Source organism: Bipolaris zeicola (genome assembly GCF_000523435.1).
Source record: "Bipolaris zeicola 26-R-13 unplaced genomic scaffold scaffold_2, whole genome shotgun sequence".
Taxonomy (NCBI): Eukaryota; Fungi; Ascomycota; class Dothideomycetes; order Pleosporales; family Pleosporaceae; genus Bipolaris; species Bipolaris zeicola.
Genome location: NW_006912051.1, coordinates 47,725 through 64,287, shown reverse-complemented (window position 1 = coordinate 64,287; position 16,563 = coordinate 47,725). Strand labels below are relative to the sequence as shown.

At 50.8% G+C, this 16,563-nt stretch overlaps 5 protein-coding genes across 5 annotated transcripts; 4 read left to right on the top strand and 1 right to left on the bottom strand.

Annotated features, from left to right (window-relative positions):
• Positions 1-22: 22 nt before the first annotated feature.
• On the top strand, positions 23-1,489 carry COCCADRAFT_81551 (uncharacterized protein; the record flags this gene model as incomplete). The annotated part of the gene is made up of 2 exons (XM_007708556.1): positions 23-1,046; positions 1,104-1,489. The coding sequence occupies 2 exons, from the start codon at positions 23-25 to the stop codon at positions 1,487-1,489; spliced, it is 1,410 nt and encodes a 469-aa protein (XP_007706746.1).
• Positions 1,490-3,309: 1,820 nt separating this feature from the next.
• On the top strand, positions 3,310-5,771 carry COCCADRAFT_342 (uncharacterized protein; the record flags this gene model as incomplete). Its single annotated transcript, XM_007708447.1, has 6 exons — positions 3,310-3,398; positions 3,603-4,797; positions 4,848-5,108; positions 5,159-5,288; positions 5,344-5,618; positions 5,709-5,771. 6 exons carry the CDS (start codon positions 3,310-3,312, stop codon positions 5,769-5,771), a joined length of 2,013 nt encoding a protein of 670 aa, XP_007706637.1.
• An 877-nt stretch (positions 5,772-6,648) lies between these two features.
• Positions 6,649-9,129, top strand: COCCADRAFT_31968 (uncharacterized protein; the record flags this gene model as incomplete). Its single annotated transcript, XM_007708506.1, has 2 exons — positions 6,649-8,679; positions 8,731-9,129. The coding sequence occupies 2 exons, from the start codon at positions 6,649-6,651 to the stop codon at positions 9,127-9,129; spliced, it is 2,430 nt and encodes an 809-aa protein (XP_007706696.1).
• Positions 9,130-9,845: 716 nt separating this feature from the next.
• Positions 9,846-10,851, top strand: COCCADRAFT_81641 (uncharacterized protein; the record flags this gene model as incomplete). Its single annotated transcript, XM_007708555.1, has 2 exons — positions 9,846-9,944; positions 10,012-10,851. 2 exons carry the CDS (start codon positions 9,846-9,848, stop codon positions 10,849-10,851), a joined length of 939 nt encoding a protein of 312 aa, XP_007706745.1.
• Positions 10,852-12,555: 1,704 nt separating this feature from the next.
• On the bottom strand, positions 12,556-16,032 carry COCCADRAFT_81837 (uncharacterized protein; the record flags this gene model as incomplete). The annotated part of the gene is made up of 2 exons (XM_007708554.1): positions 12,556-13,713; positions 13,774-16,032. 2 exons carry the CDS (start codon positions 16,030-16,032, stop codon positions 12,556-12,558), a joined length of 3,417 nt encoding a protein of 1,138 aa, XP_007706744.1.
• Positions 16,033-16,563: the final 531 nt, after the last annotated feature.

Sequence of the window (16,563 nt, the reverse complement as noted above, 5' to 3'; positions counted from 1 at the left end):
CTTTGTTGTGGACTTCGTGGAGATGGTACGGCTTCTGAAAGTTCGGGCCTTCGACAATGTACTGGGACCTCATCCACAGGGTCGAGACGCAGCTCCTCCAGAATGCAATGGACAAAATGATATACCTGAATGTTATTCGGGTACAGCAGGAGGAGCGGCCTCGAAACCCGACACATCTGAGCCGTTTCCAAGGACTACTGATGGCTCTGCGCTTGCAGTCGAATCCAATGGTCTTGGAAGAGGCAAACCAACAGATGTACAGACTGCCAACATCATAACGCCTACGATACTTCCAACTCAAAGTGTAGATCCTACTCTATCGACAACTGTAGTCAGCTCACAACCAAGTTTGATAACAGCGGGAAGTGTGGGAGGACCAGCACACGATAACAGCGGACTCAGTACAGGAGAAGTAGTGGGAATCGCAGTCGGAACTCTGGTCATAGGCGCAGCACTCGCATTTCTTGCAGCATTCTTCTTTTTCAAGCGACGAAACAGACAACAGGATACCAACATTGGTGGCAGAGGATACCCGGGTTATGGAGATTCAGTGCCTGAGCTTACCATGGTACAAAAGAGCGTTGGTAGCTTAGGAGACATGCATAGCCCTTACGTACAGGTGCCTCAGACGCCGATGCTGGCTCGACGACCCATTCCGCCCGCAATTCCAGCTCCGGTAACTGTGGATCACACAACACACACGGATATCGCTGGTTTCTTGCCACCTGTTGCACGAGACGGCGAGGTGTGTGATAGAGTATCGGCGTTATTTGAGAAGATGCATGAGCATATAGAGCGAGATTATCGCGACATTCATGCCAACGTCACACCAAGCATGGAATCTGGAATTGCTAGCTTTGGAGCAAAGGGCGTCAATATGACGGAAATGTTGCAAGAGTGCTCGAATCCGACTACTGCGCTCAAGCATGCACTCGTGTCGTATGTGATGGCCATAACAAGTTGGCACAAAGACGAAGAACACATGGGTACACTATTCCCCGAAGAACTCAGGAATATAAAGTCTGAGAGGCACAGCAACAGCCCCGGTAGGTCATTCTTCTTTACTTGGGTCTCCCACCAAATACCATTAACACTTTGCATAGACCCGGGCGTCACGGCAGCAGCTTCTCTACTTAAACGAAGCTCTGTGTACCTTTACACTAGTACATCTGGTACACCCGAGTCGGCTCAATCGTGGGCGATTCAATCCAGTGCCCGCGAAGCCGCTGAACACTTTTCCATGACGTTTTTCCCATGGGCCAACCCCACATGTAGTGACCAGCAAAAAGACGAAGACCTTACGTCTATTATCATAGAAGCACGAGAGATAAGCATATGGCTGTTCGGGCAGCCAGATGTATACAAGTTTGAATGGGACGGAGCTGGTAGAGGAGGAGTGCTAGTCAACCCAGCACTGGTGAGGCGTACAAACGCAACTGGCGATGAACAGGAAACGAGGGTAGTGGAAGGAGCAGTCATGGGTATGTAGACTAAACATATGATTCCATTGCCAATACTTCTCCTTTAACTTGGAACGGCGTACGAGACCACGTTGACTATGGCCAAGTGAAGATACTTGAGACAGTTCTGCAGGGTTTCGCGTATTCAACTCCGTACCGCCAATGCTGGGCCCCTGTCTCTCATTGGCTACCCAAGGTATACAGTTGTGCGTGCCTAGACACGGGCAAACGTCAGCCAATGCTGTGTAGTAGTGACTAGGATGGAAAGCCAGTCGCTATGACGACGGATGTATGGATGCCAAGATGCGTAGACGTTGGCACCAGGATTTCTATGCTTTGCAGCACACCCAACGTTACTGTGAGATGGCGTAGGTGTGATCTATTGCCATGCACTCTTGCGAGCATACGGACAACTCGAGCCGAGTGGGCGACGACGAATACGAGACAGGATGAATTACTCACACGTGTGGTGAAAGCTTAGCCCATACTACTACTACTACTGCACATGACGAAGTTTTTTTTGTTGCAACACCCCAACGTGTGTCGTTTGAAGCAGTCTCCACCCAAGAGAACAGCTGGCATAAGCGCACATAGGCACGACTGGGCGTGGAGCAGTAAGTAGGAATTGCCGGCACCTTTGCCTCGGGAAATGGCTGGTCCCTTCCCCACGTCCGAAGGGGCGTAAAGCTGATGCCTGTCGCATCGCATGCTCAAGCCCCATTCCTTCAGGGAGGTACATGCGATTAGCTCCACCAGCTGCCATTTTTAAATGCGGTAATTTCATTCTAGCTGCATTGCAAGTGGGCAACCTTATACCACGAGCCTTTACAAGAGTATCTCGGCTTCTCTCTCTCTCTCTCTCTCTCTCTCGCCGAGCTACGTATCTATTATCCGGTCACGCTCCAGACAAAAGTACCATCAAGTACGCTAATGCTAAACCGCGCTCATGGCACTAAAAGCGACCAATGATATGTGTTCCAAAACTACTCATCTACAGACATGTGTATCTCCTGTAATGCGAATCCGCGGGCCGGCTGTCTACCCGGAGATACCTTGCTTCTCGGACCTCGAAAAAACCTCCCTGCACCCGACGGACGGCATGTCAGGATACCCTTCTACGCAATGGTGAATACGGCACGAACCTCGTGGCTAGTGGACGACATGCAGAACAGAGTGAGGGCGAGATCGGCACTTGGAAATGGTCTGACTGGGTGGTAGGGTTACAGGCGCGGTGGACTAGTAATCCGGAGCAACGGAGGCGGCACCAGGCGTGGCTCCTGCTATCCGCATTGGTTCATGGTGTCCACCAAAGGAGGGTGGGCCCAGCCAAAGACAAGCATTGGGTTCTTCGTCATATTCCATGTCCCCGCGCGAGTGGCACACGCGAGGGGTACAGCAAGCACTGAGGGTAGCCGTGGGAAAAAGGTAGCGCTTCATAAGTCGAGCCGTTGGCCCATCGGCTACATTCTGCTGTACAACCCTTCTTCCCTTGTTGCTCACATTCCCAGCTGCCTCATTCGTAGACAGGCCGACTACAAATAGACGCGCGCAGCCAGCTCCACTTTGCTTTGCGAGTTCGGTTTCCGGAAGATTCAGCAAGCAGCTTCAATTGGGGGCCCCTGCCGCAGGTCATCGCATATTCGCCGACCCCTTTACCCGGTATTGAGACATATACTACAAATATCTGTTGGAGCCAGCACCTTCTCACTCTCGCCCGCGGCTCGTAACCCTTCCTCTGTGACGCTCTAGAGCACCCTCGTCGCGAAATTGCAGCGCGCCGAAGCTGGGCTCCTCTTGTCACCCCCCCCCCCCCCCAAAGGTTACATTCCGTCTGCAAAGAAAAAACACAATGTCCGAAGGAAACGTCAAGCCCACGGCGCCAGTCGTGGCCGAGGCCCACGAGGTCGACACCTTCCACGTCCCCAAGGCATTTTTCGAGTGAGTGCAATATTTATTTGGTTGTTACATCATGTACCAAGACAATGACAGCTGCGGCGTTCATCCAAGCTCCAAAGCTCACGAGGTGGGCGGGGTGACCCCGCGGCGCCGAGCGTTAGGCCGAATGGCGGCGCGCAATCGTCTGTCGTATGAATGAGCAATTGAAACAGCAGCTGACGAGTGGCATTGTTTTTCCTGGAACAGCAAGCATCCGCACTCGAAGCCGCACCTGGCCAACCTAGAGGAATACCAGAAGCTGTACAAGGAGTCGATTACCAACCCAAAGGTATTCTGGGGCAGGCTAGCACGCGAGCTGCTCACGTGGGAGCGCGACTTTGAGACGGTACACTCGGGCAGCTTTGAGCACGGCGACAATGCGTGGTTTGTAGAGGGCAGGCTGAATGCCAGCTACAACTGTGTTGATCGCCATGCCTTCAAGGACCCCAACAAGCCCGCCATCATTTACGAGGCTGACGACGAGGGCGATGGCCGCATCATCACATACGGAGAGCTGCTCCGCCAGGTCTCCAAGCTAGCCTTTACACTCAAGGAGATGGGCGTACGAAAAGGCGACACTGTCGCTCTCTACCTGCCCATGATTCCCGAGGCAGTCATTTCTTTCTTGGCATGCACGCGTATTGGTGCTATCCACTCCGTCGTGTTTGCTGGCTTTTCATCTGATTCACTGCGCGACCGTATCAACGATGCTGAGTGCAAGGTTGTCATCACCACCGATGAGGGCAAGCGTGGCGGCAAGACCATCAGCACCAAGAAGATTGTCGACGATGCTCTCAAGCAATGCCCCGGCATCACCCACTGCCTGGTCTACAAGCGTACCGGCGCTGAAGTACCCTGGACAAAGGGCCGGGACTGGTGGTGGCACGAAGAGGTCGAGAAGTGGCCCAGCTACATTGCACCAGAGCCAATGAACTCGGAAGACCCCCTTTTCCTGCTCTACACATCTGGTTCGACTGGTAAGCCCAAGGGTGTCATGCACACGACTGGTGGCTACCTTCTCGGAGCTGCGGCGACTGGAAAGTACGTGTTTGATATTCACGACAACGACGTCTTCTTCTGCGGTGGTGATGTAGGCTGGATTACTGGCCACACATATGTCGTATATGCGCCTCTGCTGCTTGGTGTAGCCACTGTTGTTTTCGAGGGCACACCTGCCTACCCCAACTTCTCACGGTACTGGGACATTGTCGCCAAGCACAATGTCACTCAGTTCTATGTTGCGCCGACCGCGCTGCGACTGCTCAAGCGTGCGGGCGACGAGCACGTGAAGCATGACATGAAGAAACTCCGAGTGCTTGGCTCCGTCGGTGAGCCGATTGCGGCCGAGGTGTGGAAGTGGTACTTTGAGATTGTTGGCAAGGAGGAGGCGCATGTTGTTGACGTGAGTTTTGATTCAGTATATATCTGGAATCATGTGCTGATGCTTGACAGACCTATTGGCAAACCGAGACTGGCTCTCACGTCATTACGCCACTGGGAGGTATCACACCCACCAAGCCCGGATCAGCATCTCTCCCATTCTTTGGTATTGAGCCTGCGATTATTGACCCGGTCTCGGGCGAGGAGATCCACGGCAACGACGTTGAGGGTGTACTAGCCTTCAAGCAGCCATGGCCTAGCATGGCACGCACAGTCTGGGGAGCACACAGGCGGTACATGGAGACTTACCTGACGGTCTACAAGGGCTACTACGTGAGTCTAAAGAATGCGGAGTATATTCTAATATAGGCTAACCATGGTAGTTCACTGGAGACGGTGCGGGACGTGACCACGAGGGCTACTACTGGATCCGAGGACGCGTTGACGATGTTGTCAATGTATCGGGACACCGACTGTCTACAGCAGAAATTGAAGCCGCGCTGATTGAGCACCGTAAGCTAAAGAGCAGAGACAAGGTGGTAGATGCACGTGGCTAACGATTACGCAGATCAAGTGGCTGAGGCAGCAGTTGTGGGGATCCATGACGAGTTGACAGGCCAAGCCGTCAACGCGTTTGTGGCGCTCAAGGACGGTGCCGAGACTAGCGATCAGGTCAAGAAGGATTTGGTAATGCAAGTGCGCAAGTCGATTGGGCCGTTTGCCGCACCAAAGGCGATTTTTGTAGTGCCGGACCTGCCCAAGACGCGATCGGGCAAGATTATGCGTCGCATCATGCGCAAGATCTTGGCTGGAGAGGAGGACCAGTTGGGGGACATCACAACGGTAAGTCGAGGCATGCGGCCAACCATTTTTGCATGGTGATGACGAGGCCGCGTATTGTTGTGGAAGATGCGAGCTAACCATGTGGGACAGCTCTCGGATCCGTCGATAGTCGACAAGATCATCGACATTGTGCACCAGGCGAAGAAGAAATAGCCGGCTCGACTTGGCAAGGGTTGTCAGAGGCCTGTCAGTGGTTGAGAGGGCAACAGTTGGGAGTTCAGTGGGGATGTCGGCAGAGGGCGGCCAACCAGCGAGCAGGCATGGACGAGAGTGATTGTCCAAGTGGGATAGCGGCGCAACACAAAGTAGCCTAGTTGATTATCGTTATAGGGCAAGATGGGCCGAGTACAGGCGTTTCCATGGTGAGACGGGTGCGGTATGCGCGGGGAGAGGGACAAGAAAGGTGCTGTTTGGGCGCTTGTCCAATGTCTCAGGTATGCCTGCATGCATGTGTCGAGGTACTTTAGTCAGGAATGATGTATGGATGTAAGTATAGTATTATTATCATGTTTTGGTGGTATGGTACACCACCAGTTCTGACAGGTTGGATGAACCACGCACACGTTCCCGCTGGGTGCCGACAGACAGGAAAGGGGAGGGGGAAGGGGGCTCAGCCAGGCAGCACGTCAACCGTTGTACAGCAGTTGTGCACACAAGGTTCAGCCGCATAGCCGTATGCCCGCGTATAGAGTGACGAGGGTGTCGCGTCCAGCAGCATCGCTGCCATAGTTTCATCCGTGTCGCGCCCAGACCCCCCTCTGCTTCCGGCTGCCGGCTGCCAAGACAGTGGCTGGCAGGGGGGCTGTGCACAGCGATTACGACTCTCCACTGTCCGCCGTCTAGCCATCGTTTTGCTCAGTAATTGCCCTTTTGCCTCTTTGTTGGTCTCTGTCCCATACTCCATCGTCCTTTTTTCCCTACCCATGTCTCTCGCTGCGTTGTCTTGATATCCGCCCTGCTCCTCTTTGTTGTTTTTTACACCACCCCCTCGCCCATCTCCTGAACGGAGAGCACCGCCACTCGAGCGAGAATGCGCCTCTTTGGCAGTCTCCAGACTGCCCTCGTCATTGGCCTTGCCACTGTCGCTTCTGCTGCCTCGCGCGCCCGCGAGCCGCTGCAGAGAATTGCCCTCGTCAAGAATGCCGACATCCTCACACAGACACATCGAGTGACCGCCGTGTCCTCCTTCGACCTTGCCTTTGATGTGTCGGGCCAGCGCATCCGCCTGAGCCTCGAGCCTAACCATGACTTGTTTGTGGACGGCGGACGCATAACACATCTCAACGCAGACGGATCAATAGCAAGGTCCGAACCGATTGATCGGTTGCAACACAAAGTTTACAAGGGCAAGGCGTGGTTGAAGAGGGGTAATCGATGGGACAATGTCGGATGGGCGCGCATTGGCTTACGCGAGGACGGTCTGGAACCGCTGTTCGAAGGCACTTTTTCCATTAACCACGATCACCACCATGTCAAGATGTCTTCGAGCTACAAGGCCACGCGCATGGCCGAGGATCCCGATGTCGATTTGCGTCCCAAAGAGTTCATGGTTGTGTTCCGCGACTCGGATATGGGCAAAGGCAGGAACTCTGAAAACATGGAACTCAAAAAACGATCAAAAGAAGTTGGATGTCCGTCCGACGACCTTATTTTTAACACGCAAGAACACCACCCCGTCTTTGCTAGTATGCGCGCGCGAGACGAGGCATCGGCAATGTCGCCATCTCTCATCACATCTATGTTCAAGCGACAGGATGACGTACCATCTGGAGGCAATAGTGCAGGTGTTGATCTCTCGTCCACTATTGGCAAGACTGCCGGCTGTCCCAGTACTCGCAAGGTTGCGCTTGTTGGTGTAGCTGCCGACTGCACATATGTGTCGTCTTTTAACGGAGACAAGAACAAGACGCAATCCAACATCATCGCCGCAATGAACTCTGCTTCCGAGGTTTTTGAGAGCTCCTTTAACATTTCACTCGGTGTCGCCAATCTCCTCATCACGGAATCGGATTGCCCGACACAGCAACAACAAGCCACACCCTGGAACCAGGCCTGCAGCAGCAGCATCACCATTCAGGACCGTTTGAACCAGTTCTCCAAGTGGAGAGGACAGCAAAGTGACAGCTACTCCCACTGGACCCTTTTGTCAACCTGCAACACTGGATCCGCCGTCGGACTCGCCTGGCTTGGACAAGCTTGCACAACAGGCTCTCAAGACAACACTGGACAAGCTGGCGAGACAGTTGCCGGTGCCAACGTAGTCATCAGGACCGACAACGAATGGGAAGTCATTGCCCACGAAACAGGCCATACCTATGGTGCCGTACACGACTGTACATCACAAACATGCGCCAACAAAGACGTCGTCAATGCGCAACAATGTTGTCCTTTCTCTCAGAGCTCTTGCGACGCAAATGGTGGTTTCATCATGAATCCCTCGACAAAAGATGGCATCTCGCGCTTCTCCCCTTGTACTATTGGTAATATTTGCTCAGCGCTTGGACGTAATAGCGTCAAATCTCAATGTCTCACCAACAACCGCGATGTCACCCTGCTATCTGGACCAACCTGCGGTAACGGTATTGTCGAAGGCGACGAGGAGTGTGATTGCGGTGGCGTTTCAGGCTGCAAGGACAATGCTTGCTGCAACCCGCAAACTTGCAAGTTCATCAACAATGCTGTGTGCGACGATTCCAACGAAGACTGCTGCCGCAGCTGTCAGTTTGCCTCAGCCAGTACAGTCTGCCGCGGTTCGGTTGGCACGTGTGACCCCGAGGAGACCTGTACTGGAAATTCACCATACTGCCCCGAGGACAAGACAAAGCCCGATGGTACCGACTGTGGCAATGGCCTCACCTGTGCCTCTGGTCAATGCACAAGCAGAGACATGCAGTGTAAGACTATCATGGGAAGCTACACCCAAGGAAACGATACCTATGCTTGCGACAACAGTAACTGCATGCTCAGCTGTGCTAGCCCGGAGTTTGGTGCCAGATGCTACGGACTGCAACAAAACTTTTTGGACGGCACCGCCTGTACAGGAGGAGGCACATGTCAAAACGTATGTCAAATCATGATTTACTTATTTTCTTCAATTACTAACAATGTCTAGGGTGTTTGCCAAGGCGGCTCTGTCGGCAAAGAAATCACCACCTGGATCCAACGCAATCTCTCCCTCGTCATTGGTATTGCTGCAGGAGTTGGTGGTGCTCTTCTCCTATGTATTTTCTGCTGTTGCTTGCGCTCTTACCGTCGTCGATCAAGACTCAAGAAGTACGCCGCTGCTCGACCACCCCCAATGCCCTACCAGAGCAGCCAAATTGGCAGCCAGGGCAGAAGACACAGAGGCGACCCTATCGGTCAACCACAAATGACTCAATACAACAACAGTCGCAACCAATATCCACCAAGTGGACCGCAACCAGGTCAATGGACACCGAATGGGAATCCGCCCAACGGAGATGTTCCAATGCCACCGCCAGTACATCGAAGCAGTGTACGCTATGCATAGACGCTTCTAATATCGAAGCACTGTTTTATTTTGTTCTTTTGTATTTCTTTGCATCTAACGACGAATATCTACGGTCATTTAAAAACCAGCGGGTATATAAGCTGGGTTGGGAATTTCAGCAAGCATCATTATCGGCGTTTCTTTTGTCCCAGGTGACTTGAGGGGTGCGGTACCACCCCTACTGGTTTTGGTTTTTTTTTGATCACAGGGCGAAAGGAAGAGGGAACGAGATGGATTTTTGCATATAAAGGGTCATATATAGCCAAATGTTGATATTGAGGACTTTGTCCAAATGCATACTTTTACTGTTTGAGAACGCATGTCAGTTAGGTGTTATTCTTGGTATCTAGGCAAAAATCAGGGAACCACCCGTTACAGACAACCGAACCAATTTCGGATTTTATGCGGCTAAGTTAATGTCCGAGCCCCACTGGGGGGTGTTTTTTTTGGTTGTTTCCCAATTGCCGTGGGTTTGTTGTGGACCCTTGATTATCAGTAGACGTCATGGCTTCCCAATGTTTTGTATATCTCCAGATGATGAATGCCGTTTCTTTTCGGAGAAGTCACAACACAATCACTGAGTACGTGTTGAAGTTGGAAAGAGACGCCTAAAGAAAAAGGCTGAATTTTTGGAGAAGAAGAGAAAGAGAAAGAAAAGAAAGAGCGAGGACAACTTGTGTGATATCGAGACGATATTGTCGAACAACTACGACAACATGTTAGCTCTAACGAGTGCGACTGGAAAGCTAGGCAGCGCAGTCCTCAACGCTATCCTCGAGCATAACCTTATTGACCCAAAGGACCTCGTCGTTTGCGTAAGTCTCTCCATCCCCCCATATCCTCCAGAATGCATCAACTAACAACCTCCCCTCCCCCAAACAGACCTCCACCACCCCCTCCTCCCCCTGCCTCTCCCACCTGCACACCCACTCCCTCAACATCCGCCACGCAGACTACTCAGACCCGGCTTCCCTCCGCACCGCATACACAGGATGCACGCGCCTCTTCCTCGTTTCCACGCCCGCAATCGCCATGGACTACAACGACGCGCCGCTCTGGTCGGGCCGCGAGGCGCACCACCGCGCCGCCATTGACGCCGCCGTCGCCGTAGGCGTTGGGCATATTTACTACACTTCGCTAGCGTTTTCGCGGCCCTCGCGGGCAGGTGTCATGCGCGCGCATATTCGCACCGAAGAGTATCTTGAAGAGCTTCAGCGCAGGGGAGTGGTGGAGTACACGGTGATTAGACAAGGGTTGTATAATGAGAGTTGGCCGTTGTATTTTGGGTATTACTTTGGTCTGAGGGGGGAGGAGAGGACGGAAGTGCTGGTTGCGGGGGATGGACGGGTGAGTTGGACGGCGATTGCGGATTTGGGGTTTGCGACTGCGAAGGTGCTTGCGGATAGACCGGGCATGTGGGTGGGTAAGACGGTTTATCTCAGTCAGAAGGAGACGAGGTCTTTGGCGGAGATTGCGGGGTTGGTGGGGGAGATTAGGGGGGAAGAGGTGAGGGTGAGGGTTGTGGGGAGGAAGGAGTACGAGGATTATTATGTGGAGAGGATGGGGATGGAGAGGGCGGCGGTCGAGTGGTGGAGTAGCACGTATGAAGCGCTGGAGCAAGGCGAGTGTGCGATTGAGGATGCGACGCTTGAGGGGATCTTGAGCGAGGCGGGGAGGACACCAGTGTCGGTTGAAGTTACGATTCGAGAGATGATGAAGTGAAGTTTGCTGGTTTTTGGTGGTTTGTTTTGCCTCCATCCGGCTGGAAGCTTTTTCAGTACCCGACGTAACAGTCGTATTCATCGCGGTGCAATATTCGCGCTGGATCCAATCTTGCAAAACACAGCAGTTCGCCTATGTACCGGTAGAAGCGGCGGCGCTTGCTTTCCTGCTCTTCTATACTTCGAGTTGCCATGGCTTTCTTTCTTTTTTCTCCCCCGCTGTTTACCTGATACCTATCCTGTTTCAATATGCCTCTTCTTTCTCCTCGTACTTGACACTGCTGCACCACACTCTTATCACCCTTGCCTTGCTCAGCTCCCCAGACGCTGTCTTAGTCGTATACACGAGAATCCACGTACAAAGGAAACAAAAAGGGTGCGGGTCTCACAGTCCTGTTTCTTCCCTTGACACATATATGTATACCTGTTCTCTCTTACCCTTCCCTTGACCCTTTCGTGTGTGTGTGTGTGTGTGTGTGTGTGTGTACCGAACTTACCTGTGCGAACCACGGTTCCGTACCGATCACTCGCTATCAGTGTCGTGATATGAGTGCGCGCGGATTGGCTGGTACCCCCAGACGCAAGTCAACAATCGACATCAGGTGAAGTTTCATTTGATGTTGGTTTTATGGGATTCGAGTGGGAAGTGTAGTGACACATGGCCTGACGTTGTGGGTTGACAGTGCGTGTAATGGGGTCTGGTTGGGGGGACGGTGGATGGTACGTGGAGATTACTATCATCCGCCCCCCCCCCTGTAAGACGTGGAAGGAAAAATGCGCTGTTCGAACATCGTGTGTCTTGGATGCTTAGGTATGTGGGTTTCATGTCGAATAGCGTGAGGCTACGAGGAACATAGGTAGTAAGCTGTGCCTTGCGCTGACAGTTGGATGGACAAGCCATGCGTCAAACAACCAGTACTAGTCTTGGAGTCACAATGGGAGCTATTTAATGACCAATCTTGGTAGCACGTGAAGCTCCAGGTTAGTCAAATCTTCGACCTGAAATTTGTAGTAGAGAGACACTCAAGCTCATGATAAGACATGATTCCCGCGTTCACAGTCCCTTAAGCTTCTCGCCTTTCAACTTGTACAAGCTTGATCGCTCATATCTTTACATATCGAGGCTAAATTCCTCGATGAAATCCCTATGGTAAGATGATACGTGTAATTTTTCTACGGAGATAAACTCATGATACTAGGTGGGGAAGCTCATCGAGACTTGATGCATAGGCGACAGCCGGGTCGTTGTGAATTGAATCCGGAGTTTTGTAATACGAATTCAACGTGTGGCGTGGAGGGATTTGCTACGTAGTGTTGATTTTTTTTTAGCTAGTTACGCTCCGCGAACATTGTGGTTTTGGTATGCGACGGCTCGTGGTGATAGCGCTGCGGCATGCACGCATTGTACATTGCGATAGGCATTGTACGCTAAGTTCTGCGTCGTCGCATTGCATTGAGGCTGTGGCGCACACCGCCGGTTTTCAAGAAGCCTTTTTCTTGTACATCAGGCACATCGGCTTCAAATCCTGTTTGTTTGGTTCCTAGGAGTTCACAATGATATCCTGTTTTCTTTTTTTTTCATGATCACATCCCGTTTGTATGCATATCCTCGTGCATCTACATACTTTTCGTGAACAAGGTTAGGGAAATGACAAGAAAGGATAGAAAAGACAAGAGGATAAAATGACTGGTATCTCCCAAGAAACTATGGTTGCCCAACGGTGCATATCCACACTATATCAGACGTTATACCAAATCCTACCATGTTGTTTCTTACAGCTGAATATCTAGAGTGGTACTCTGGAGGAATCAACAAAATATTCTCTCCGTTATGTGTGATCCAGTCCTTGTTCAGACCAACGCATCCTCTAGTATCGTGGGCGTGTTCAGGATTGGCGTTACTAGTGGTGAGATCAACGGAGTTACTGAGACAGAGATTGCTCCCACTGATCCGGATAGAGATCTCATCGGGCGAGAACGCTAGTGATTTGATGCGACCATTGCCCTCAAGAGTCGTCAGGCACGCCCCGCTATGTGGATCCCATATCTTAACAGTCTTGTCCCAGGATGCTGAAGCTAGTCTCTTTGAACTGGGCGAGAAGGCTACCAAGCTAACAACATGTTTGTGCCCTATAAGCGTCTGTAGGCATGCCCCAGTATGTGCGTCCCAGATCTTAACTGTCTTATCCCATGAAGCTGACGCTATCTTTGTCGATTCAGGTGAGAAGACCACTGAGCTGACGATGCAGGTATGACCTATCAGCGTCCGTACGCATGCTCCTGTACGTGTATCCCATATCTTGATTGTTTTGTCCCGTGACCCTGAAGCTAACCTTGCCAAAGACGAGAAGGCTACTGAGTTCACAGGGCGGGTATGTCCCGTAAGCGTCTTCAGACAGAATCCACTGTGTATGTCCCAGATCTTGACCGTCTTGTCTTCTGACATTGACACTAGCCTTTTCATATCCGGTGAGAAAGCTACAGCATGAATAGTGTTGTTATGCTCTCTAAGCGTGTGGAGGCACAACCCATTTTGTGCGTCCCAGATTGTGACTGTCTTGTCTTCTGACATTGACACTAGCTTTGTCGAGTCAGGCGAGAACACGACTGGATTAACAGTCCCTTTTGGCTTCGGAGCTGTACCTGGGAACTTACCCCAGCCTTCGCTCCCTCCTGGCTGGATAACAATGTGTCTTGGCTTCTCGTGCTGAAATAGCTGTCTTATCAGACTACTTGTTGGACTGAATAGTAGAGGAGATACGTATGTTTGAAGAGGATATCTTTCTATGATATCTCCAAAACGTTTTTCAAATTGACATGCGTCGTAAATAAGATGATAAAGGCTGTTCCCCTTGAAAAGTTTCTATAAGTGTCAGTTTGGTCCAATTATGCATGCGCAAAACGTGGAATATGTGGACTATACCCATGATGTTATCCGTAGCCTAAGCATTGCTAGTCTGAATGCGTATATATTTCTACAAAGACTCAAAGCTTCGACCCAATACAGGAACTTTTCTTTTATAAATCCCTCGATGGCTGTTGCAGTTTCATAATCGAATTTCTCGGAGGAAATGCGTCCCGACAAGTCCAAATGGTGAAACCAGTAGACACATGAGTAACGTACATTCGTGAGCGGATCGGGGCTAGGTGTTTTCACTACGTCGATTGAGATACCTGGCTGCTCTAGAGCATATATATCACGTTCCAGCGTGCTTGATAATACCTTGATGGATTGAGTGAATATCTGGTAGTGAATAATAGTTGGAGAAGGAAGAAGATTGTTCTGCATCTTCTGGCTAAGATAGTCTTTTGCTGACTGATGGACAAGATAGATTTGTTCGCTGCGAATGGTGAGGAATGAGCCGCATGAGGCTACAATTTTTCGGTGCATCTCTGTCGGTCCTGGTAGTGCACATAAACTTCCTGCCTCAGTGAGGTAGAGTGGACGGAACGCAACTGTTATCGTGCAAAGTAGAATCCGGAGAATATCTGCAGACCTTGGGTTCTGCTCGATCTGGGCCAACATTCGATCGTAGAACTGGTCTAAACCTGCTGGAGTTGTTTTCACTACCGCTAAAGGATCGAAGCAGTCGTACTTCTCGAGCTCTTGTATCATCAAGGCGACCCAAAGAAAAGTGCCGTTGGCCTTCTTCCGCATCGAATCTCGAATCTCATCGCGCACGCTGTCTCCTTCAAGAACATCGAGTGAAGATAACTTATGGTCAATATAGTCTTCTACCGCTTGCGTGATTTGACTTGCGTTTTGCTTCAGTTCTAGGCTTAACCTAGCCTCGTTACTGACTGGCTTCAATCTCTGCTCGATATGGCTCTCGTTTCGGCTAGTCACCAGCCACATCACACGAGGCGATTTGGCGTTAGTAAGAATTATTAGATCCAGAAGCTTGTGTAAATCTGTGACGCACTCATCAAGAGCATCAACAAATAAGTAAACCGTGTTCAAGTCTTTGTCGCACACTATGTCCACAAAAATCTGTGACAAGGCCACCCAGGCATTCGCGTCCTCGAATAGCTTCTTGCCAACTTGGTCGTAACGTTTTCGAATATGCGAACTAAGTAACGGATTCTGAATCACAAGCATATACAACAAGCCCCGCAATACCGCTACAGCATTATTGATACGCATGTCGGTAGCTTGGCAGAAGAAGTACGCAACTGTGTTGTTGTGTCTTGTAGTCTTCTGCACCTCGTCGATAATGCCGCACATCAGCATCGTCTTGCCTTTACCGGGATCACCCTTAATCCAGAGTAGTCGAGTGCTAAGGTTTTGCTGCCACTTTTGGAAGGTGCTATTATTGATAATCCAGCGGTATGAGTTGACCAACAGACCGCCCTTTGTTGCTTCAATGCGTGTCTTATCATCGCGAGGATTGGTAGATTGAAGGTCTTGAACACAGTTGTTGTGCCTGTCGACTTCATGCTCGACTCGTCTCATCGCTTCTGTTGGGCTCTCCCCATCAATTGGAGACACGCTAACACCAAGGATGCCCATGAGAGCGTACACACTGTCTACCGGTTTGGTCGCTTTTCGATGTTCTCCCCATGATATGCGCTGCTGGGTACTGAAATGAGACAATGGCGCACCTTGTAATGCGGGTTTAGGAATGTCTGTGATCCGGGATAAGTCTGATATCAGCGACAGCTTATCACCAAGCTCATTTCCCTTTTTGTTGAAAAAGTACACCTTGGACGGGGCCAGAAGTTCCTGCAATGTCCAGCATCGCGTGAACCATCTGCTTTTCGAAAATTCAAATTGATGGGCTTGACGATCAGGTGGTTTGTCGTGATGATTAGGGAGATCGCTGTTAACAGCTGAAGTGGGGCTCGTGACATCTGACAAGTATACGTAACATCGTGCTGCATTCCGATACCACGTAAACATCGACCGGATGCTGAAAACAAGCTCAGCCCTGTTGTTTTTGTCTATACAGCACGTATCGATCCAGAAGTACTGTAGGCCATCATGCCGTGCTTGTGCGCCGCAAAACCGGATCTTTTCGTAGCCAGCCTTGTCCTGACCGGCTCCATCGTTGATGTCTGCATATGTCACCTCTTCATTTTCTGCCCCCCAAGTGTGAGAAAGTATCGCATAAGGAGGCATCGGCTCACCGTGAAAGCTCTTGATGACGAAGTTATCAGCTTCGTCGTATGTGAGAAGACGCATCGACTCAGGTAGACTTGTGGTAGACGGTCGATGGCTTGGAAGACGAGGTGCATGATACGTACGATAAGTGCCAGGCAACAATTAGCTGAACAGAAAAAGGCTGGAGGTTGATGCAGCAATCCGGGTGGGGCGGTGGCTGTGTGTCGTCCTTCAGCTCGGCTAGCTACGCCAATTTCGTGGCTGTTTGGGGGCTGCAGCTGTGTACATTCACACACGCGTACCGCGGTTTAGCGCACACAAAGGAACATACTATAAGAATCCCTGTCGAAGTAAAACTGGCTGAATTTTCCATTCTTTCATACCAAAAACGCCTTGCTCATATAGTACTTTTGGATCGCTACTCTAAACCTCGTCCACCATAATTACATACTAAATCTTTATGGTTTTCTGTTAGGAGGCTATGTATAGTAGAAGATGCTTTAAAGACAACGATGTAGATATTTCGCTATGATGAAGGAGAAAAGATAAGAAAGCTTTCCTTTACTTGTAACAAAACGCCGATAAATTTGCGCTGTTTTAAGTATTCTCGAT